Below are 24,771 nucleotides of genomic sequence, written 5' to 3'. Positions count from 1 at the left end.
GTTTGAGGTCGATCATTATCAGAGAGTGAGAAGCTCCATGAGGCCTTCAGGGGCTCCGTGAATAGCTCAACCACTTGAACCCACAGAAAGGTCATTTTGTACGAAAGGTCAGTGGCACTCAGGAATGGAGAATGGATGACAGCATGGTTGTGAAGGAGGACAGAATGATTTCACGTCTACTCTGCACTCTGCATTTTTTAAGAATGGCTTTTATTTAGACATTATCTCTCTACTGTTCTTTAAAATGGAATTTACCACTTTCTATTTTGATAATTATTTATTATGGTTACTGTTTATGGTCTGTCTGTCTACCACTTCATCCCTGCCTGGAATGTTCACTCCTGATCTCTACTCTCCTGAGTCTACTTGGACATAGGAGGCACCAAAAAAAAAAATGGTTAGATGAGTATGAGTGCATATTTATTTTTAAAAACTTATTAATATAGAAATGTGTAAATATATAAAGAAATGTACAAGATAATAAAAGGCATTGATTTATCCTAACCCACTGAACAATGCCTTTAACATTGTGGGAAGGCACATATACTCGCCCTTCGTGACATGAATCTATGCATAAATGTGTATATGTCAAAATTAGAATTTATCAAAGCCCCCTCCTCATTTATTTCCGAGAATTCCCCAAAGGGTGCACACCTGTCTCAGTGTTTCAGTATGGTTCCTAATCAATTTATGTAACTCTGTGGTTTTTACCTGGGTTGTTTCTGCCACCTCCCGTCTGCACCCACGTGGAGACACTAGGCAACATCTTGAGAACTTTCATGTTGTCGCTGTTGGGGTGGGGTATGGGTATGCTACTGGCAGCTACTGTGTGAAGCTCAGGGATGTTGTTAAATTTCAGACAGTGCACAGGACAGTCTCTCTGCCCACTCCTCCCACCAAGAAAGAATTCCAGCCCAAATGTCAATGGTGTTGAGGTCAGAAACCCTGATCTACATTCTTCCTTTCTGGCTCCATCCTTCTGGTCATGTTCCCAAGTCTGTGAAGCCTCGGCATGAAGTTTCCTTCCACTGCTTCTCCACTTCTACCTATTAGGGCAAAACCAATGCCCTTGCCACGGATGCTCCCTCCACGTCCTCACATTGATCGCAGCTGGTAAAGCTACTCCGCGAGGTTTCCTCCGTGGCTGGCTCTACTCAACATAGGAATAGCTGCTCTTGCCAAGGTGTCATCTCCACTAGCATTTCCAGGTGACTGGCACCAAGTAGGCACCATGCAGACCATGAGAAATGCCTTCTCACTGCTTCTGTGCTCTGCACATGGACAGCATGTGGACACCAAGCTGTGCTTGTGTCAGAGATTCAGAAAGATTAACTTTTAACCATTGTTTATTGCTCAGATGTTCACGGAGTTGGTCATGAAAAATAGTTTTGTTCTCGTTTCTCTAAAGTAGGAGTTCAAATTAAGTTCAAAGGGCCAGCTGAGAAACCATTATCCCCGTCAACATTTTTCTTATCCCAACCCTGCTCAGACCTGAAACTCCTGCCCCCTCCTCAGCTCCATTTGTAACCAGGGTGTCAGGAGACATTGGGTAAGAACAGAAGGAGATGGACAGCTGTCTGCAAAGAAGCATTTGGCCTTGGCCTTCCAAAAATGCTCTTTTGTGTTGTTTTATTTTGCTACCATTTCCCATGACAATATTCCAGTATTTTTTCAGGTATATAGAAAGCGATTATTTTTTTCACTCATGTCCTCTTTTATATTTTCAGTAGTCTAATACAATTTACTTAACTCCCTCTTGTTCTTTATTAAATATATTTCTTGGAATTTTTGTGCTTTGGGTTGCTATTGTGAATGATTGTTTTTTAAATGACATATTTGAACTTTATATGTGTATATAAATGTAAATAGTTATATAGCTTGTTTACAATGACTCTAAACTTATTTTATTAATATAAATACCTTTAAACTTAATTCTCTTGGATTTTCTAGGTACTCATATCATCTGAAAATAATGACAATTTGTTTTCTCATTTCCAGGACTGTGTTAGCTTGTAAGTCACCTTTATGCAAAAAAAAAGAGTTAAAATTACTTTGTTAATGTAGACATCTGTATATGGGTGGCTGGATTGGTGCATGGATGGAACCTCTATGAAAAGGAGAACTAAGTGCTCTGCCTCTGGGCTGATGCAACCCCACCCCAGAGGACATGGTGCTTGGGCAGAACAAACCTGTATTTCAGCCCTTCCTCAACTGTGGCTTGGAGCCCTGATGGGGACAACCTGCTCACTCATAGGAGTGGGTCTTACCTAGACCCTTTCATTTAAATTTTACTCCCCTCACCTTCTGTTTTATTGCTTTTGTCAGAACTTGTAGAACAAGGTTAAATAGTAAGGGTGATAACAGTAGTTAGCTTGTTGTTTATTGAATATTGTTGAGAGTGCATTTGTATTTCTCTATTAAATATGCTGACTTGAGATACATATTTGTTGATTTGAGATAAATATTAGTTAGTATTTACTTGCATAAAAAAAAATCAATGGTTTTTCTATTTTCCAACAGTGACTCGTTAGAAAATGGAAAATAGATACTGTCAATGGGAGCAAAGAAACATATTACTAGAAATAAATTTAACAAGAAATGTACATTATTGAATGTATATATATATACACACACACATATATATATATGAGAAAGATCACAAAACTTTAGTTCAAAGCATTAAAAAAAGCTTTAATGATAAGACATACTAATTCCTAGTTGAAAGGGCTCAAAATTGCAAAGGTAATCAATTCCTCAGTAATTAATATATAAATTCAATGCATTACAAATAAAAATCCCAGGAGGACTTTTGTGTAAACTGATAAGCTGATTGTGAAGTGTCATCTGGAAGAAGAAGTGCTCAAGAATAGTTTCAAGTTGAGACACTTCAAAAGGGGCGCTTGCCCTGTGAAGACTCGTGGGTACAAACCGTAATAATTCTCAAAGTGTAGCACTGGTACAGAAAGGCCACCCAGGGTGGGACAAAAGTAGGTTTACAGTTGTATGTGAAACACAGAGTTTATTCTTATATTATTATTTATTAATGATTGTATTTTTTCCCATTCAAACAACTGTAAACCTACTTTTTCCCAACTCTATATATCAGTGTTACTGAAAAGAGAATCTAGAAATATATGTGTGTGGGTGTTTATGAAATTCATATATGTACATATACTTAACAATGTTAGTTTTCCAAATCAATGGGAAAATAAAGATTACCGTCTGGCCAGTGTGGCTCAGTGGATTGAGTGTTGTCCCATGGGCTGAGAGGTCCTAGTTAGATTCCCTGTCAAGGCACATGCCCAGGTTGTGGGCTTGATCCCCAGTGGGTGGCGTGCAGGAGGCAAGCTGGATCGATGTATCTCTCTCACATCACTGTTTCTATTTCTCCCTTCCTCTCTCTCTAAAAACTCAATAAAAACATATTTTTAAAAAAAGAAAATGTAGACTACCAAATAAATGAATAAACAATGTTGAAATAATTATCTATGAATCTAACATAAAATAGACACTTCTACGTTGTATCACATAAGCAGAAAATACCCAGTGGATTTAAGATCTAATCATAACAAACTGCATTATCTGCATTATAAAATAATTGGAATAAAATATGAGTTTTCCATATACATATATTTTAGGATATGCTAAGGTTTTCTCAAGAAAAACATGAAGTCTAGAAGCAATGCAGGAAAAAACTGATTTTGTAAAAAAGGTTAAAACTGGTACTAGGAAAATAACCTAAAAATTAAAATACATAGCAAATTAGAGAGGGGTTAAAAATTAGAGCATACATAGTAGGCAAAATGTTACCATCCTGTATATATGAAGCTCTCCCACGAAGCATGACAATAACTGTTTAGGAATAATCTCTTCATCGTCACAACAGATGAGGAGCTGAGGCCCAGAGCGGTGCTGTAACTTGTTCAGATTCATACAGTCAAAAGTAAGGTGACTGATTTCTTTCCTTTTTTTTTTTTTTTTTAATCCTCACTCAAGGACATTTTTCCATTTTTTGTACAGATAGAGTGGGAGGGAGAGAGAGGAAGAGAGAGAGAAACATCGATGTGAAAGGGACACATCAAGTGGCTGCCACCCGCACGACCAACCAGGGCCAGGGACAAACTGCAACCGAAGTACGTGCCCTTAGCGGGAACCGAACCCAGGTCCCTCCGGACTGCAGGCCTACGCTCTAACCGCTGAGCCAAACCGGCCAGGGCAAGGTGACTGATTTCAACCCAGCAGTCTCTCCACAGCTGTCCTCTGAAATACCATGATTCCCTGCTCCGAAAAGCGAAGCTAAACAGTATTGTGAATTTGGAGGAAAAGGATTTTTTTCACCTACAGCACCTGGGAGTTTACATTGACACACTTTTTGAAAAGAGATTTGGTAATAGTTGGAAACATTTAATACCTAAAGTATGTTTACCCTTCGAATCACCATTTCTCCTGTTCTCCTCGTGCACAAGAACATTTCTACACTGTGACATGATTTATGATATATTTGGTGTGTAATTGGATAATCTGTAACTGTGTGTATATAAAGTTTTGTTTATAAAATGAAACATTATAGACATATGTATGTCTATCTGCTGGTCCATTTATTTATTTCACGAGAAAGTTCTGCGGGATGCGCACCTGCTGCTGGCGCCACCTCCTGGGAAGCACAAACGGACTGCGATGCAGGTGAGGTCAGAGGGGGCAACCTTCACTTCCTAACAGAGATTTCTGCATTGTTGAATTTTATTGTGGGGCTGTAATATTTTTAAAATAATTATAAAAGGAGGTCTCATTCTAGTGTTCATTTTTATGAGGCTCTTTTAAAATTTAAGAATAAATTAAACATATTATTCATTGTATTTTCCTCATTACTGAGATGACATGGTTTTTCTTAGTTGTTGGATTGATTTGAAATGTAATATTGAAGGATTTTTCCCAATTTAAGTGACAATGATATTGTAAGACAAAGTCTTAATTTTTCGGAGCTTGATACTCCACAAATATATGCTTAACTTTTATGGCTAGTATTTGTTTAGAATTTTCAGATCTATTTTTACATACACAATGGGTCTATAATTATCTTGCTGTGTGATATTTTTGTTAGTTTGTTACAGCATTATGCTGGCTTTATAACATGAACTTGGTAACTTTCCATTTTTTTCCCCGACACTCTGCCAAAATTCATGTGGTGTTGAAATTAAATGTTACTTAAAATTGTGAGGAAACTCACCAGTGAAATTAATTTTTATAATTACTGTTTGTTAAGTAAAACAATTTTTTTTTTGTCTTCTAGTTTCTGGTTCTGCACATAAGGATGTTGGAAGTGACCACTCTGTTCTAACCTTAAGCTGAACAGATAAAAAAAATCAACACTTCTGGCATCCCTGAGAGAGGTGAGGCGAGCCTGTGCCCGGGCCTGGAACCCAGCAGTGGGTCCTGGGCGCCGCTCACCTGCGTGGAGACTCGCCAGCAAGATCCCTCACAGGAGCCGGTGAGGAGGCAGGGGAACCTGAGTTGTAATTGATGAGCTGCTGATGGCTCAGGGCAGAGAGAGTTAAAAACGCCAGTCATAGGAGCCCCCATGATATTGTGAGAGTTACTTGTAGGAGCTTGAAAAGCTACCCCTAGTAAACACTGGAGAAAAATGCCCTTGGGCTTCCGGTGGAGGATGGTGGGGGAGGAACCATTTTGGAAAACAACAACAACAGAGCATTCTGTTCTTCTTAACCAGGCCTGCCTTCATGGTAAATTAGTTAACCAGGGCTTAACCCACCGTGGGTACTGTCACAGCCTAACTGACCTAGGGAAGGGGAATACCCACTGTAGCCATCCTGTCTCAGGGGTGAGAATAAAAACAAGAAACACTCGTTCACAGTCCAGAGGCATAAGCTCACTGAAAGACGGAGAACTAATCGCAGGACTAGAGAATGCTTCCCATCCCCCCAAACCCAACAACTGCATTATTGAAGTCTTATTTATAGCAGTACATCATGTCCAGACACCAAGAAAAAACGACAAGGCATACCAAAAGGCAAAAAACATAATTTGAAGAGACAGAGCAAGCATCAGAACCAGACATGGCAGGATATTGAAATGATCAGACTGGGAATTTAAAACAACTATGATGAACATGCTAAGGGCTCTAATGAACAAACTAGACATCATAAAGAACAGATGGCCAATGTAAGCAGAGAGATGGAAACCCCAAGAAAGAACCCAAAAGAAATAGTAGAGTTAAAAAAACATCGTAACAAAATAAAGAATGCCTTTGATGGGTTTGTTAAAGGAGTGGACACAACTGAGGAAAGAATCTGTAAGGTAGAAGACACATTAATAAAATCCTCAAAAACAGAAAAACAGAACAAAGAGTGAAACAAAGAGAACAGACTATCCAAGAACTGTGTAATAACTACAAAAGGTGAAACATACATGTAATGGGACTATAAGGAGAAAAAGAAAGAAAGAGAGAGAGAAACAGAAGATATATGTGAAACAATAATGACTGAGAGTTTCCCCAAATTAATGTCAGACACCAAACCACAGATCCAGGAAGCAAAGAGAACACCAAGCACATTAAATATCCTAAAAAACTACACTTGGCATATCATTTTCACACTAGAAAATCAAATACAAAGACAGAAATCCTGCAAGAAGCCAGAGGAAAGGACACCTTACCTAAACGGGAACAAAGATAAGAATTGCATTCAACTTCTCTCAGAAATGATACAAGCAGGATGTGTGGAGTGAAATATTTAGTTTTGAGGGAAAACCCCCTAACCGAGAATTCTGTACTGTGTGCAGTTATGCTTCAAAAGTGAAGAGAGACTTTTCTCAAAGGAAAAATTGAGAATCTGTTGCCAGTAGACCTGTCTTGCAAAAAATGTTAAGTTTTTTAGAAAGCAGGAAAAGAATATAGGTCAGAAACTCAGATAAGCATAAAGAAAGGAAGAGCATCAAAGAATAAGTTAAGGTAAAAAAAAAATTTTATGATTCTTATTCATTTTTAGTCTTTATTGTTGAGAGTATTACAGATGACCCCCCCCTATATTCCCCCTTGCCTCCCACCACAGGGTTCTTGCCCCCCCCAGGCCTTCAGCACCCTATTATCTATGTCCATGGGAAATGCATGTATATGCATAAATTCTTTAGTTAATTTCTTCCTGCCCCCTCTTCCCTCTGAGATTCATGAGTCTGTTCCATGCTTCCATGTGTCTATATCTATTTCATTTCTCAGTTTATTTTGTTCATTAGATTTCACATATAAGTGAGATCATGTGATATTTGTCTTTCTCTGACTGGCTTATTTTACTTAGCATAATCATCTCCAGATCCCTCCATGCTGTTTCAAAGGACAATAGATCCTTCTTTTTCACAGCTGCATAGTATTCCATTTGTAAATGTACCACCGCCTTTTTTTTATCCATTCATCTACTGATGTGTACTTGGGCTGTTTTCAGCTATTGTAAATAATGCTACTATGAACATAGGGGTACATCTATTCTTTCTGATTGGTGTTTCCTGATCCTGAAGTGGATCACTGGGTCAAATGGCAATTCCATTTTTAATTTTTTAAAGAAACTCAACACTTATTCTTAATCAATCTGACATAACAATTTGTTCAAATAATAATGGAAACAATGTATATGCTTATGCATACTTATACGTAAGTGAAATAAGTAATAGCAATGACAGGAGGAAGGAACTGGAATTATTTTAATATTGTAAGATACTCACACTACATGTGATGTAGCATAGTGTTATGTGAAGTGAACTTGAATTACTGTATTGTAAATGTGTAGGGTGGGGCAAAAGTAGGTTTACAGTTGTGAGCATGTGAAACAGAGTTTATTTGTGTATTATTGTTTATTATTATTTTCCATATGAACAGCTATAAACCTACGATATACCCTGTATATTGAAAACAGTGGATAATCACTCATAAAGTAAAAAATTAAGTATAGCTGATATGCTTAAAAAATGGAGAGAAGGCTTGGCCAATTTTGCTTGAAGGGTTGTGGGTTCGATTCCTGGTCAAGGGCATGTTCCTAGGTTGCAGGTTCAATCCCTGGCCCCAGTCAGGGTGTGTGCCGGAGGCAACCAATCGATGTGTCTCTCTCACATTGATGTCTCTATGTCTGTCTGTGTGTCTCTTTCCCGACCTCCCTCATTTCAACTCTCTAAAAATTAATGGAAAAAATATCCTCAGGTGAGGATTAACAACAACAAAAAATTTGAGAGAAGATGAAAATTTGATAACCTAGATGAAATGGACCAATTCCTTGAAAGACACAATCTGCCAAAACTCACACAAAGAGAAATAGACAAACTGAATAGACTCATATCTATTAAAAAAAAAACCTGAAACAATAATCAATGACATTCAAAACCAGAAAGCAACAAGCACAAATGTGTTGTTTACTAATAGATTCTACCAGATATTTAAGAAAAAAAAGAATACCAATTCTCTATAATCTTTTTTAAAAGATAGAAGCAGCAGAGGAAATACTTCTTAATTCATTCTATGACACCAGCATTACCCTAACACCAAAACCTGACAAAAACCTTACAAGAAAAGAAAACTACAGACTATACAGACCAATATCTCTCATGAATATAGAAATATTCAGCAATGACAAAAAAAAAGAAAATCCTCAACAAAATATTAGCAAATTTAATATAAAAATTTATAAAAATAATTATACACCACAACCAAGTGGGATTTATCCCAGGTATATAAGGCTCTTCATTAAACTTAAAATCTTCTGCTCTGGAAAATACAATGTTAAGAAAATTAGAAGAAAAGCCACAGACTAGGAGAAAATATTTGCAAAAGACTAATCTGATGAAGAACTGTTATCCAAAATATACACAGAATTCTTAAAACTCAACCATGAGAAAACAACACAATTTTAAACATGGACCAAAATCCTTAGCAGGCACCTCACTAAAGAAGATGTACAGATGACAACTAAGCCTACGAAAAGGTGCTCCGCATCTATGCCATCAGGGAAACACAAATGAAAACAATGGGATACTCCTCCGCACCTGTCAGAATGGCCCCAACTCTAGCACGCTGACAGTAACATGTGATGGCACACGTCACTGGTGTGGTTGCAAAAGGGAGGCAGCTTGGAAGATTTTTGTTTGTTTGTTTTATAAAGCAAAACATACAGGCGTACCTCTGAAATATTGTGGATTGGGTGACAGACCATCACAATAAAGTGAATATCTCAATAAAGCAGGTCATACTCTTTTTCCTGGTGGAGGATCTTGCTTTCAAGTTGTGAACATGCAGTAGAGCGAAGTGTACTAAAAGGAGGCAGTGCCTATACTTGCTATTCCTCCCAGCAGTCTGGTTCCTTGGTATTTACTCAAATGAGCTGAACACTTACTTTCACACAGAAACCTGTCCATGGATATTTATAGCAGCTTTATTCATAATTGCGAAAACTTGGAAACAACCAAAATGTCCTTCAGCAGTTGAATGTTTAAATCAAGTGTAGTACATCAAGACAATAGAATATTATTCAGCGCTAAAAAGACATGAGCTATCAAGCCATGAAAAGACATGGAGGAACCTTAAATGCATATTACTGCCCAAAGAAATCAACAGGAAAAGCCTATATAATGTATGATTTCAAACTATATGACATTCTGAAAAAGGCAAAACTATGGAGAAAAAAAAAAATCAATGGTTTCCAGGGGTGATAGAGTAGAGATGACTAGGCAGAGCATAGAGAATTTCTGGGGGCAGTGAAAATATTCTGTATGATATAATGATGGATTATACTTTTGTCCAAACCTATAGAATGTAAAATACTAAGACTGAACCCTAAGGTAAGCTTGAGACTTTGGGTGATTATGATGTATAGGTTCATACTTGGTAAAAATGGTGTGTGATGTTGATAGTGAGGGAAGCTATGTGCATACGGGAGCACAGGTATACGCCACGCCTCTGCATCTCCTCTGTTTTGTAAAACTAAACTTCTCTAAAATACAGTCGTACATTTTTTGTATCTTCAGAATTTCTCCTACTTCATGAATTATTGGTTGCATCTATTTTATTAGAAATTTAAATTTAATCTGATTTTTAAACTTTTATACACAGTAATCCCTTATGATTTATAATCCTCTCTCTCTATTGTAGCCCTTTAGTAATTTAATTTTTATTTGTGCTCTTCTTTATTAGTTAGATTTTCTAGAGAGTTGCCTATTTTTTTCCCCTAAGAACTATCTCTTATTTATCTAAGGATTCAAATGAGAATATTTGCTTTGATTTACATTTTTGAAATACTTACTTTTTGACATTACTGATTAGCTTGTTTTTCTCAAATAACTTTTTTTTAGGAAATACACCCGTGTTTTATTTTTCTTCCTTAGATTTGATATACAGTCTCAATGTTAATAATCTCATTTTGTTTATGCAAAACTGGTCATCCACAAAGTTAAAATTATGCCATTAGCTACTGTCCCCATTTCTTGTAGAGTGGCAATTCTAATGAATATGTAAATATGGTGATTACTTTTAGAACAAAAAACATATATGTTTACAAATAAATAGCTCACTTTTGTTGTTGTTCTTACAGAATCATGGAGGCATTAAATGGAACTGATTATGGAGTTGGTATATAAAATAAAATAGATTACTTAGGAGAAAAAAGCATCTCAGTATCTTAATAGAAATGTCTAGACTGGAGGAAGGAATTCATATGCCCAGCTAACACCTATACATTTACACAGGATAAAAAGAATAGCACTTTCTGAGCTAGAAATTGCTCAGTCTCAGGCAGTCCCTCACCTTGCTTCTCACTCGGTGGCTGCTGACCCATTTCTGAGTATTCACTCCTATTAAAAAGGTGAAGTTCTCTATGACAGTATCTTAGAACAATGTAGCCCAGTGTTTTTAGTTCATTCATTTGTACAGTTAGGTGGAGAGATTAGGAGGATAGTTCGGGAAATGCTGCCCTTTTGGAAACAGGTTGAATACCAGCTAAGAGAAATGCCAGGAGAGGCTCTAAGAAACAATGGATTGGCACGGGGCTGTGGGAAGGTTCTCAGCTCTGGAGTCAGGAAGGGCTTTGCTTAATCTTGTCTCCAGGACTTTAGGACTATAGGGCAAGAATGCGAACCTGACCTTCATCCCCTTCAACTGAGAACGGAAGTGATACAACTTGCCTTTCAGGGTTCTTGTGAGGATGAAATGTAAACTACATGCAAAACGTATTTAGAACTCTGTATAACACACTTTGAAAACACTGTGAGTAAGTGGTAAGCCTATTTTTACTATGATGATGTGACTACTATTTCACAAAAGAGATCCAGTGTCTTTTGTGATTTCCGACTGAAGGCACCCCGGACATTCCTCAGTCATATCCTTGGCACGTTTCTGCCATCCAGCCCTGTAGTTACTTTTACGACAATTCAGTTCTACAAACATTTACCTAGTGCCTATTCTGCTCAAGACGAGAGACTCGGTGGTAGAGGTACAAAAATGAGAAAAATGAGGCTCCCCTTAAATGAAGATTCTTTGATTTATCTCTTCCTACCATGTACAACCAGTGGACGCAGACATTAGGTTAGGGAAAGCAGGAGGGGGTGGGAGCAGGGAGCAGGGGGTCAATGGGGGGCGGGAGAGGACATCTATAGTGCTTTCAACAATAAAAAACAAACAAAAACAAATGTAGATTCTAATCTATAAATTCACACCCCGATTATTTGACCCACCAAACAATTCTGATTAGCAAACACCGTATGTTCAACACTGTCCTCTAAGTTCCGTTTGCCTGAGGCATTATTCCTCTGAGTACAGTGGAATTTTACTGCTCTCATCCATTTAACTTGTTTTACTTTTATGTGAAATCAGATGTGAAAACAGGAAGAACCTGGGAAGAACTTTTGGCCCTTCAGTGGTCCAAAGTGGAAACAGTTACATTCTATTAAAAATGAAGGAGTTTAGCAAAGTGTTTTAAAATAGAATGATATGGGAGCTCAGCGGGTCATGGAAATGCTTTAAGAGGAATTTGCACAAGGACTCTCTTAGGGGGCACAGATCAGAGATCAGCCATCCACAGCACGAAGGGTGCAGTACCTTTCATCTCAGCCTGTTCAGTGTCATAAATAAACAGGGAGATTGTGTGCATGGCTTGGTTGAGGCTCTCTGGATTTGAGAAGGAAGGGAACATATAATTTCTACATGTGAAAGGAATGTGAGGGGAATGTAATAAACTTTCAGATTTCGGGGGTGTAGGAAGTGGGCTTCCATTCAATATTTATGTGTAATCCTCCAGGATTCTGTGAATTAGTCTTTCCTTTCTGTTGTGACATGTTTGATTTAAAAGAACTTCGAGTTCATCTGTTTGAAACAAAAGTTATCTTCACTATCTGTTTTCCTTTTCTCTGTCAGAAAGTATTAAGAGAACCAGCTTTTAAAATGAGTTTAATGAGACTTGGGGTGATGAACATACAATACAGTATACAGATGATGCATTTCAGGATTGAATACCTGAAACCTCTATAATTTTATTAATCAATGTCACCCTAATAAATTCAACAAATAAACAAACAAAAATAACATAAATTGTGAGTTTATAAAATTTTCACACATTCATTTAACAGCCCCACACAATATAACGTACAGTGATAATCCAAAGTAAATATGTAAAGGCAATTTAGGTCAGAAAAATTTAATTTTCTTCTTGAATGAGTAAGGAAGAAAATACCAGATAAGGCATATAAAAATATTTGAAACTTTTTCTGAATTACACTCTATAAGATATTTTCGTGACAAGTAAGGAAAGTCTGGAGTAGATTACTTTCGATGATCTATGGACACGTATCTGCTTGGGTGGTATAACCTCAAGCAAACGGGGAGAATACGTGTGTGGAAAGTGCAGAATATCTCCTCATTCTGGATATATCATGTAGGCATTGAGCACACCAGTCTCGTGCAGAGTTTTCTGTGAAACAGTATCTGAGATATTAATGGGCATTAAATACCTCTAAAAGGTCTCACTGTCAAATGAGTTTTAACTGAGTCAAACAGGTTTGCTCAGTGCATTAATCTTCAGTAAACCCTGTGTCTCTCTCTAAGAAGTAAGCATAATATCCATTATTTAGTAAATTTGCTCATGGAATTGTGTGTATAAACGTTCTAGATTGTTTCTTCCAGGAATGTGCTACATGGAGACACAATATTATAGACACAGTTCTCAAATTACTGACTTACAACTTCTTACTTTTGTCCTAGATGTTGGGCGCTCTCAGTTTTGTCCTTCCTGACATTGTGCAGTGGAGAAGGAACATCTGCAGGCATCACTGCAGATGAGCAGGGTCGTGTGGGCGTGGACTCCCCCAGCCGTGCTTGAAGCACAGTGTTGCTCACGGGGGATCTGCAGAAATACTCGATGCTAGTCGAACAACTACAGAGTTATATCTGTCCCGAGGAATGGATTTTAAGAGGTTTTTGTGAAACAGGAGTAAGTCCATAGAAAACAACATGTTAATGATGAAGGGGCACTCATTCAGACCCTTCTAACATAAAAAATATAAAAGGAATGGGAAACATTTAACCTAAATACGAGAAGATTACTTAAAAACAGCGATGTATGCCTCTAAACATTTGAAAAATGACATTTAGAAGGGCAATTACCTGTCACAACAGATAAAAATCGATCTACTGTATAGACATCACCGGGCTGCAGATTTTTTAACACAACATAAGGAGATCCTTTCATGTGGTCAGAACTGTCCAGGAAGGGCTGTGAGCCCTAATGAGGCAGTGCCCCTCACACCTCATGTGAACGTGTTCAGCAGGAACATTTGAAAGGGACATGAGGGTAGCTTTCGTTAAGAAACTGCAAGATGAGATGATAAATAAGATCCTCTTAATCTCAAGATTTTGTGACTTTTACTATAAATTCTCCCATGAAAATGAGCATCCACGTAAACAGGAATTTCTCATGCCTCCATTCACAAGATTCTTTGAGCAGTATCATAAAAACATGGTGTTATTTCAACAGATACATTTGAAGTTCTTTAAGGCTTTTATGTAAATATTTCTGTAAATAATTTGAACAATATTATTTCAGTCTTGAAGTAAATGGTTCACTTCTTTGAAAAGTAGAAACAAACTAACAGATGACCTCAGATTTGATAAATGTTTTATTAGTGACAGAGTAAAGAGATCCGTGGCAAAATCCAGAGTATACAGCCAGAGCAGTATCTTAAAATTAATTGATTTAAAAACATGCCATTTTTACATACAAAATTCAGTTACTACCCCAGTCATTAGTATACTTACCTTGAAATAATATTGAAAATAATAGCTACCTTTTTAAAGGTAGCTTACACTGAGCCAGGCACATTTATGCCTCCTGGTAACCCAATGGAATGAGACCTGTTATCACTGCAACTATTATTTTAACAAATAACAAAACTGAAGCTATAAGAAATGAAGCAACTTGTTCCGTCACCGTGGCAGAAACTTCTAGTTGTTCCAGAAACATCACTTTCCTCTGGGAGCAAAAAAGGATATTTTCCCAGCTTCCCTTGCAGTTAGATGTGGACATGTGACCTAGTTCTGGTCAGTGGAATGAGAAGGAGGTCCCCCCTTTACAACTCTTTCCCTTTTGAACAATCAGGTACAGATGACAAGTCCCTGAGCAATCCAAGACCTTAAGGTGGAAGGAGATGAATTACCACCAGGAGGGAATCCACCAATCTGACAAGCAGGAGCACTAGCCTTGGACGATTGTGTGAGTGAGAAATAAACCTCTGGTGTGCATGTTGAGGTCTATTTGTTACAGCAGGTAGCATTTTCCTAACTGACATGTCACATGGCTCATAGATGAAAAGGACAATTTTTAGACCCAGGCTGTGTGCTTCAAACACCATGCCTTTTACCACTAAGCTAGCCCTCTTTTTTCTAATATTAATTGTGATTAGTACTGAAACATTGAAATTTTTACCCTTTTGATCATAAAAATGCATTTTTAAGATGGCTGATCAAAGTATACTTATTATCTATTCTGTGGTCATAGAACATATATTTTCAGGACAACGATAACTGATCCCAATTCCAGAACTTTAGCCTCATTTAGTTTTGCATTCAATAAATTGAAACATCTCTAATTTATTGAAACAAATTAGTTATCTCTTAGAAAGTAAGAGAGAGTGCAGTTGATAAAATTGAAAAAATGGATTCAAAATATAGCTCTATTTATTATGTTTATACAGTGTTTATATATTATTGATAGTGTTCATAAATTTATTATTTTAAAATGATAAGCACTTGTGAATTATAATAAAAAATGTATATTTGGTCTTCCTCTCCTTTTCTGGCACAGAAACATAGGAATTTCCTAAGTGACGAGAGCCATAGAAGTGTCTGTTGTTATGTCAGTGAGGTGACTTTTGGAAAGCACTTTAGGATGGGGGCCGGCTTCTAAGAATGTATCATGGGATTAGAGGATTAGACCATTTAGTCTCACCACCCCTGACCTCTGAGGAGGGGAGAAAAGCTGGAGGTTGAGTCAATTGCTAATGGCCAATTATTTAATCAGTGATGCTTGTATGATGAAGCCTCCATAGAAACCCAAAAGGAGGGGGTTCGAAGAGCACATGGAGATTTAGGGAGAATGGTGTACTCAGAGAAGGCATGGGAACACTGCACTTTTCCCCCATACCTTACCCTACGCATCTCTTCCATCTGGCTGTTTCTGAGTTATATCCTTTTACAATAAACCTGAATCTAGTAAGTAAAATGTTTCTATGAGTTCTGTGAGATACTCTGGCAAATTAATTGAGGTCAATGGAACCTCTGATTTATAGTCATTTAGTCAATAGAGCAGGTGACAACCTGGACTTTTGATTGGCTTCAGAAATGTTTGTGGAGGAGACAGTCTTGTAGGACCAAACCCTTAACCTGTGGGATTTTTTACTATCTTCAGGTAGAGCAATGTTAGAATTGAGTTGAATTATAAGACACCCAGCTGGTGTTGGAACATTGCTTCTTGGTGCCATGTAGACCTGTCCCCCAATACCCACACATTAAGATTTAGTGGTCAGATCCTCTAGCACCCTATAAGAATGTGCTGCTATTATTCTCATTTTATAGCGAAGAATGTTAAGACACAGATTAGGTGACTTTCCCAAGATTATACTGTTAGTAAGACATGAAGCCAGGATATCAGCCCAGGGAGACTGCTTGCAAGGCTCTGGTCTCAAACACTGGCAAAGTGCATCAGATAAGCATGACAGGAAGTCAAAGGATTGGGCTCTTTAATCTGGAGAGAAAAGAAGGCCCCATGTCAATAATTCTCTGTTAAGTATATAATAGATTGTTAAAAGGAGAATGATGACTCTTATTCTTTAGTAGGAAGTGTCCTTATAATTCTTGTGACTTCATAAAACGTCGTCAAACACATCTTTACACTAAGGATTGCTGAAGACTGAATTAGAGATAGAAAAATTCCTTTTCCAAAATGTGTACGATTAAGATAAAGAGTGGCATCCTTATGATTTAGATGGTATATGTGTCGATGAATTGGAAAGTAAGGAAATAAACCACACTTTTAGTTGTTTATGTGAGAGACCATGCGAGAAACTAGCCAATAGTATCACCCCCTTTTTACATAGGCTTTTGCCATGCCTTACCACCATGTGATTGCCATTACGGTCCCAGGAAATTGAACAAGGACTGTCACAGAGGAAGGCATCTACAAGTTGGCTAGTGGTCCGTGAGGGGTTCTATCTACCTAAGCAGTTCTGTCCAATTGGACTACCCTAAGCTGAGATGGTGCACGGTCAGCCTAATGAGGAGCTTGTTTTCTTAGTGAGTATAAATATGAGACATAAAGAGAAGTAACTAGTAAATACTAGAGCAACAGTTACTGAGAGACTCATAGAAGCAAAACAGTAAGTGAAGCACTGAAGTGGAAAAATGGAGAATGTGACAGTGTTATGAGACTGTTAAAGAATAGTGGCTGTCGCCCTGGCTGGTTTGGCTCAGCGGTTAGAGCGTCCGCCTGCGCTCCGGAGAGACCCGGGTTCGGTTCCCGCTAAGGGCATGTACCTCGGTTACAGTTTGTCCCCGGCCCTGGTTGGTTGTGCGGGTGGCAACCACTCGATGTGTCCCTTTCACGTCGATGTTTCCCTCTCTCTCTCTTCCTCTCTCTCCCTCCCACTCTGTCTGTACAAAAAATGGAAAAATGTCCTCGAATGAGGATAAAAAGAAAAAAAAAAAAAAAAAAAAGAATAGTGGCTGTCGTTCCTCGTGTCCCCATGTAATTTATATTAAACAACTTGGCCATCAATCAAGTATATTAGTTTTGTATTGCTGCTGTATCAGATTAGCACAAACTTAGTGGTTTAAAACAATAAATATTTATTATTTTCCAGTTTTAGAAGTCAGAAGTCTGACTTGAGTCTTCTGGGCTAAAGTCAAGCTATCAGCAGGGCTGTCTGGAGGTTTTTGGATAAACCCTTGTTTGTGAGGCTTTTCAGCTTCCAGAAGCTGTCTGTATTCCTTGATTCATGGTTTCCTTCCATCTCCAAAGCCAGGAATGGCTAGTCAAGTCTTTCTCATGATGTCATCTCTCTGGTTCTTATGTGTCTCCTGCATTCTCCATTTAAGGAACGTTGTGTTTATACTGGGCTCACCCAGATAATCCAGGATAGTCTCCTTATTTTAAAGTCAGCTGATTAGCCCTGTTGGTGTGTCTCAGCGGTTGAGCATCAACCCATACACCAGGAGGTTGCTGGTTCGCTGGTCAGGGCACTTGCCCAGTTTGTGAGCCAGATCCTAAGTGAGGCGTATACAGGAGGTGGCCAATTGATGTTCTTTCTCATCAATGTTTCCACCTCTCTCTTCCTCTCCCTTTCTCTCTCTGTAACATCAATAAAGAAAAAAAAATAAAATAAAGTCAGCTGATTAGTAACTTAATTCCCTTTTGCCTTGTAAAATAACACACAGGTCTTGGGGATACAGATATGGACATGTTTGGGGGGCACTAGTCTCTCTACTAACCAAGTGTAATAAAAATGTTATTTTTAATAAATATTCAGTTGCAAATATTGAATTAAAAAATGTTGTTCCCTTGTAACTTTCTACCACTGATACTTAGTAATGAGGTTTAAGGCCCTATGATATAGGTGGGCTAATAGTTAACCTGCTGAGGAACACAGATAGATCCTGGTGTTTTAAGGAAGGGGTCATGAAGCAAGAAAAGACAGTGGGCCAATCCTATCATATATGACTCAATATGTCCAGAATTTGAACATATTGGATAACAATTTATTAGGTACTCAGAATCATGGAGTGTTACAATAATCTGAGCATCATTCAGATCTGTGACAAATAAGGTGTCACTGATAGTTTTTAGTAAATATTTTATATGCTGGTGCTTGCAAGAAAGTAAACACAAATGTGAGTATTCTAGTGCACACTCAGAAACATGCAATTGTTTAATAGAGTGTCATAGTGAGAGTTTGAATTGACTGTGTAAAACTCTACTACTGCCCTGGTCAGTTTGGCTCAGAAGTTGGAGTGTCGGCCTTTGGTCCAGAAAGACCCAGGTTCGGTTCCCACTAAGGGTACGTAACTCGGTTGCAGTTTGTCCCCAGCCCTGGTTCGGTCGTGCGGGTGGCAGCCACTCGATGTGTCCCTTTCACATTGATGTTTCTCTCTCTCTCTTCCTCCTACTCTATCTGAACAGGGAATGGAAAAATGTCCTCGGGTGAGGATTAAAAAAAAAATTATAAAATTCTACTACTATTTCCCAAATGAAGCAGTGATTCCTTTATATTCCTTTCCTGAAAAGGATTCTTACTGATAGAATCTATCAGGCAATGGGGATGACCTTCATGAGTCACTGGGTTATTTTGATTGTTGTCTGGAGTGACATGCATAAATATGTCTAATTAAACGTATGCATTTGTCTCTGTTCCATCCTAAAATGGCAGTAAGTGACTAAAACAAACAAACAAGATACCAACCCATGAGGAGAAGAAACCGTATACGAGAGAAGAAACACAGTTTTGGAAGATGAAGAATGAAAGGAGGAGTGGCCACTGACCCAGCAGAAGAAACGCAAACGTCAGTGCCTGGGGAAGGCGGTGAGCATGAGAAGCAAGGTGAAGAGCCCTGCAGAACTCCGGAAGAGCCCAGCCTCAACGACCTCTGGAATGGAAGGTGCAGGAGGCTACCTCATGGCAGGCGGATTGACTGAAAGTTGTTTACAAAGCAAGTAGACTTTCTGATCCTCATTCCAAGTTGAGTCTCTGGATTCAATGACACCAGGCATAATGGAGTAACCTGCAGTTGAGCCCACCCCAGATTCAGTCAACATACTCTGTCCATTCACACAGAGCTTCCTGTCAGATCTTTAGTGTGTTATTCTTGATTACAAAGAAATAAGAATCTCATGTAAGGAAAACCTATAACATAAAACTTACAGACCAAAATCAATAAAAGATGGAGCAGAGAAGAAAGACAATAGAGAAAGTGCAAAGCAAAACAAAACCAAAACTTCAAAAATATCATTAATCTCAATGAGAATATAATATATCCAAGAAACAAAGACAGTGAAAGAATAATAAAAGGTTCATGGAAATCATCAAAGAAAAAACATTGACATTCTAGATGACAAAGACACGAGTCTCCGATTGAAAGAGCTTACCAAATGGAACTAATAAAAACCCGTATCTAGAAACATCACAGGATTTCAGAACACCAGGGATTAGAATGATGATCCTAGGAGCTTCCCAAGGTGGGTAGGCCCACAACAGTCAAACCTCGGTTCTCCAGTGTCTCGTCTCCCATGTTGAACAATTTGGTTCTTGGGGGGGGGGGGGGGGTGTAGAATGGGGGGGGTGTCTTGGTTGTTGACCAAACTTTAGTTTTTGACCTGACAACCCTTTCATGCATGGCAAGTGTGTCTGTCGGGCAACAAAGGAGAGAATGCTTTTGTTGCTGGCGAAATCGATGATTAGCAGCACAATTTTAAAACATAAAGAGGCCATCAAGAGTGCTAATGTTGCTAAGGATGTGAAAGTGCTCACAGAGCCACAACCACAGGCAATTGAAGAGATAGGAAAACTATTGTTGATTTGGGTAAATGAAAAACAGCTGGTAATAGCATTTCAGGGGCAGTGATATGTGAAAAAGCAGAGATACTGACACTGGCCTCGAAAGACACCCCTGGGAAAGACACCCCTGGAATGAGTGCTGAAAGTGATTCAATAAGGCTGGTAGGGGTGATTCCATAAATTTGAGAAAATAAGTGTTTATTTATAAATTAAACAGTACATTAGACATATACTGTATATAAGAAAGATTCTAACGGAATTATTTGTGGATCTGAAACAGAGTAATTCTATTTACATTGTTTTGAAGGGAAAACAAAAATGATTCAGTTTGGTTTTGTAAAAAAAATTTTTTTATATTGATTTTTAGAGAGAAAGGAGGGGAGAGGGAGAGAAAGAAGCATCAATGAGAAAGAACACCGATCGGCCGCCTCCTGCATGCCCCCCACTGGGGATGGGCCCCACAACCTGGGCATGTGGCCTGACCTGGAATCGAACTGGCGACCTCTTGGTGCATGGGTCAATGCTCAACCACTGAGCCACACCGGCCAGGCTTGATTCAGTTTTTTAACAAGTCGCTTCTAGAACAGACTTCCAGAAGGAATTAAGTTTGAGAACTGAGGTTTCACTGTATATATAAAATGAAAACAGCAACACTGGATGTTAAATGAGATTGGAGTAGTGCCTATCAAGTTCTGAGTAAAACTGGTTTTTAACCTAGAATTCTTTAAGGCAGTATCGTGGACAGACAGGGTGGCTGCCATGGTCCCTGACTCCTAGTGTTCCTGCCCTTGGGTGATGCCTTTCCCTTCAGAATGGGTAGCACCTGTACTTGTTTCTAAGTAACAGACTGTGGTAAAGGTGATGGGATGTACATGAATGCCTGCTTGGGTTCTACAAATCGTAGAGCCTGTCTTGTTGGAGTCTCTTTTTCTTTTGCCAGCTTTGAGGAACTAAGCAGCCATGTGGGGAAACCCCATATGACAAGCAACTTCTTGGAGCTGAGGATGGTCTCTGGCTACAGCCAGCAAGAAACTGAATTGAGTCCTGCCAATACCCTGTGTGAGCTTGGAAGTCAGTCCTTCTCTATTTAAGTCTCAGATGAAATTGCAGCCCAAAGTAACACCCTGCTGCAGCTTTGGGAAGACCTACCTAGTCTGTGCCCAGACTCATGACCTGCAGAAACGGTGTTGTTCTAAGCTGCTAAGTTTGTGATAATATTGTTTCATAGCAATAGGAAAGTAATACACCCAGTAAAATTATTTAACTGGGAAGGTAGAAGGAAGACATTTTCAGACATGTTAGGCCTATGAAATCCTAAACTTGACTTAGAGTCAACTCCTCAGAGCTGTACATCTATCAAATACGACGGCATTCAAGAGACTCTAAGGTGTGAAAGAGTGCTCAAAATAGACAAAAACAAAACCAAAAACAAAAAAACCGAACTGGCAAGCGGTAATTATGGTGGGGGGCACTTTATTGTGTTCAATATCAGACATCTGAGAAGAGAGGGAGAACCCCACAGTCTTTTCTTTTCTTTCTTTTTTTTTTTTGTAACACCACACTGTCCAGAGCACTGTGCTCTGCAAACAGTGTACAACTATGTAGAAGAGTAAGAGAATTATTAAAATAGAACCACAAGAAACTCAAAGCAACCAAGCGCAGACAGCATGTGCAGCCAGGTTCGTAAGTATAAATAATGCTATCATGAACAGTGGTGCCTTCAACTGCCAAGAAGGGTGTGAGAGTATTTGTCTGAATTCCCTCTGCCCCAACCCCTGTCCTGACTCCCCAAGGACTTAGTCTTTCCCCGCAGGCAGAGGGAGGCCGCCTTGAATGACATGGATGAGATCAAACCATTCCTCTGCTCTAGACTTCCCAGGGGCTTTCTCATTTCCCTGCACTCAGTTCACAGCCGTCCCCACCTTAGAGCCTTGACTCCTACTCTGCCCTTCGCCGGTGCAGCTATTTCTGTGGCTTTGTTTCAGCACCACCACCTCGAAGAAACTCTCTTTTGTCATGCCGTCTCAATTAGTAGCCCCTTCTCCTTTTTCTGGGGGGTGCTCTTGCCATTATGTATCGGTCTTCTGTTCCCTGACTCCCGACCAGATTGTAAAGTTCTGAGGGAGAAAGGTTTTAATTGTTCTGTCACCACACCCATACTTTTGGTGATCAATTAATATTTAATGAAGGAATGACTGCATTAACTTTCAAAGTGAAATGTTCAGTTTTCTGAAGTAAAGAGGACATGATAAGGTAAATCATTTTATTCAATACTATTTAAAGTTCTTCTAAATGTGTACATTTGCTTCAAATCCACAAGAAACCTGCTCATCAGCAGTGGACAGCTACTATCCTGAAGAAGTTCAGTATAACTGGAACAGAATGTATACAGTCCATCGCCTCCATAATTGAAAATTCGTATTATTTTAATCATCAATACACTGGGCCTACTGTGTGATCTTACAGTCATGTGGAATTAGAGGCCGGAGTCAAGATTGGTATTGTGCTATTGGTTTTCTGACTTTCCAGGCACCACTGACTTGAAAAGAGCCCGTGTTCTCTGTAATGTGGCGCGTTAGGCGGAATCAGAGAAGCAGCTGCCCTTCTCCTGACGGTCGCCCGAAATGGAAATGAAGGCACCGCACTGTGCGTTAGGGGAAGTCTCTGAGGTAATTCCATTTCCCCGCAAATTAATTCTCTTATTTTGTTTAAGTTAGATCGCTGCCTCATTGCTTGGCATTAATGAATTTTTAGTACTATAAAGAGCAGATGAGAGGTGAAGAACTAGCTTTAAATGAGTTGAGAAGCCAGCAGGCCACTGAGGGGAGGAGGTGAGTTTGCAAGTTCTTCCCCATGGCTCTACTTAGTGCGCCGGGCCGTGGACAGGAGGGCCGGGGCCGTGGACAGGAGGGCCGGGGCCATGGACAGGAGGGCCGGGGCCGTGGACAGGAGGGCCGGGGTGGTGGACAGGAGGGCCGGGGCGGTGGACAGGAGGGCCGGGGCGTGGAGAGGAGGGCCGGGGCGGTGGACAGGAGGGCCGGGGCGGTGGACAGGAGGGCCGGGCCGTGGACAGGAGGGCCGGGGCCGTGGACAGGAGGGCCGGGGCGGTGGACAGGAGGGCCGGGGCGTGGAGAGGAGGGCCGGGCCCGTGGACAGAAGGGCCAGGGCGGTGGACAGGAGGGCCGGGGCGGTGGACAGGAGGGCCGGGGCGGTGGACAGGAGGGCCGGGGCCGTGGACAGGAGGGCCGGGGCGTGGAGAGGAGGGCCGGGGCGTGGAGAGGAGGGCCGGGCCCGTGGACAGAAAGGCCAGGGCGGTGGACAGGAGGGCCGGGGCCGTGGACAGGAGGGCCGGGGCCGTGGACAGGAGGGCCGGGGCCGTGGACAGGAGGGCAGGGGCCGTGGACAGGAGGGCCGGGGCGTGGACAGGAGGGCCGGGGCGTGGACAGGAGGGCCGGGGCGTGGACAGGAGGGCTGGGGTCGTGGACAGGAGGGCCGGGGCGTGGACAGGAGGGCCGGGGCGGTGGACAGGAGGGCCGGGGCGTGGAGAGGAGGGCCGGGGCCATGGACAGGAGGACCGGGGCGGTGGACAGGAGGGCTGGGGCCGTGGACAGGAGGGCCGGGGCGTGGAGAGGAGGGCCGGGGCGTGGAGAGGAGGGCCGGGGCGGTGGACAGAAGGGCCGGGGCCATGGACAGGAGGGCCGGGGCGGTGGACAGGAGGGCAGGGCCCGTGGAGAGGAGGGCCGGGGCGGTGGACAGAAGGGCCGGGGCCATGGACAGGAGGGCCGGGCCGTGGAGAGGAGGGCCGGGGCGTGGAGAGGAGGGCCGGGGCCGTGGAGAGGAGGGCCGGGGCGGTGGACAGGAGGGCAGGGGCCGTGGACAGGAGGGCCGGGCCGTGGAGAGGAGGGCCGGGGCGTGGAGAGGAGGGCCGGGGCCGTGGACAGGAGGGCCGGGGCGGTGGACAGGAGGGCCGGGCCGTGGACAGGAGGGCCGGGGCGGTGGACAGGAGGGCCGGGCCGTGGACAGGAGGGCCGGGGCGGTGGACAGGAGGGCAGGGGCGTGGACAGGAGGGCCGGGGCGGTGGACAGGAGGGCAGGGGCGTGGACAGGAGGGCCGGGGCGGTGGACAGGAGGGCCGGGGCCGTGGACAGGAGAGCCGGGGCGGTGGACAGGAGGGCTGGGGCGGTAGACAGGAGGGCCGGGCCCGTGGAGAGGAGGGCAGGGGCGTGGACAGGAGGGCCGGGGTGTGGACAGGAGGGCGGCTGCACGGAGGCCGCATGGGCTTGTGGACGGGGCGCAGTATCTCTTCCTCCGCTGGTCATGCTGGAGTCCTCGTTCAGTTCTTTCAACTCACCCGTGTTGTTTTCTAACATAAAGCGTGAGCACTTTTACCTGACTCTCTGGTGTTCCAGTGGAGAAAATGTGGAAGAAAGCACCGCGAGAGAGCTATTATCATATTACACAGTATACTCATACCAAGCCCAGATGAAATTCCTGTGGATGCTTTATCAGCGCGAAGGTCAGATTCCAACCAGGGTGACCAACAGTCTAGATTTGCCCGGGGCTTACCTGGGTGTAGCATTGAAAGTCCTGCAGCCCAGGAAGCTTCTTAGTCCCAGGCAGACCAGAACAACCGGCCCCGGGAGGTACTCTCCTGAGCTCCAGTCTAGCAGGACCATCTTTACGGCCATGG

General features: G+C 41.3%; 1 protein-coding gene across 1 annotated transcript; it reads right to left on the bottom strand.

Annotated features, from left to right (window-relative positions):
- Positions 1-22,945: 22,945 nt before the first annotated feature.
- On the bottom strand, positions 22,946-24,451 carry LOC118620730 (basic proline-rich protein-like). The gene has a single exon (XM_036247745.1). The coding sequence runs from the start codon at positions 24,449-24,451 to the stop codon at positions 22,946-22,948; it is 1,506 nt and encodes a 501-aa protein (XP_036103638.1).
- Positions 24,452-24,771: the final 320 nt, after the last annotated feature.

Source organism: Molossus molossus, unplaced genomic scaffold, assembly GCF_014108415.1.
Source record: "Molossus molossus isolate mMolMol1 unplaced genomic scaffold, mMolMol1.p scaffold_m16_p_8, whole genome shotgun sequence".
NCBI classification, from domain to species: domain Eukaryota; kingdom Metazoa; phylum Chordata; class Mammalia; order Chiroptera; family Molossidae; genus Molossus; species Molossus molossus.
Note: the sequence above shows the minus strand (reverse complement) of the source record. Positions and strands in the feature narration are given on the sequence as shown.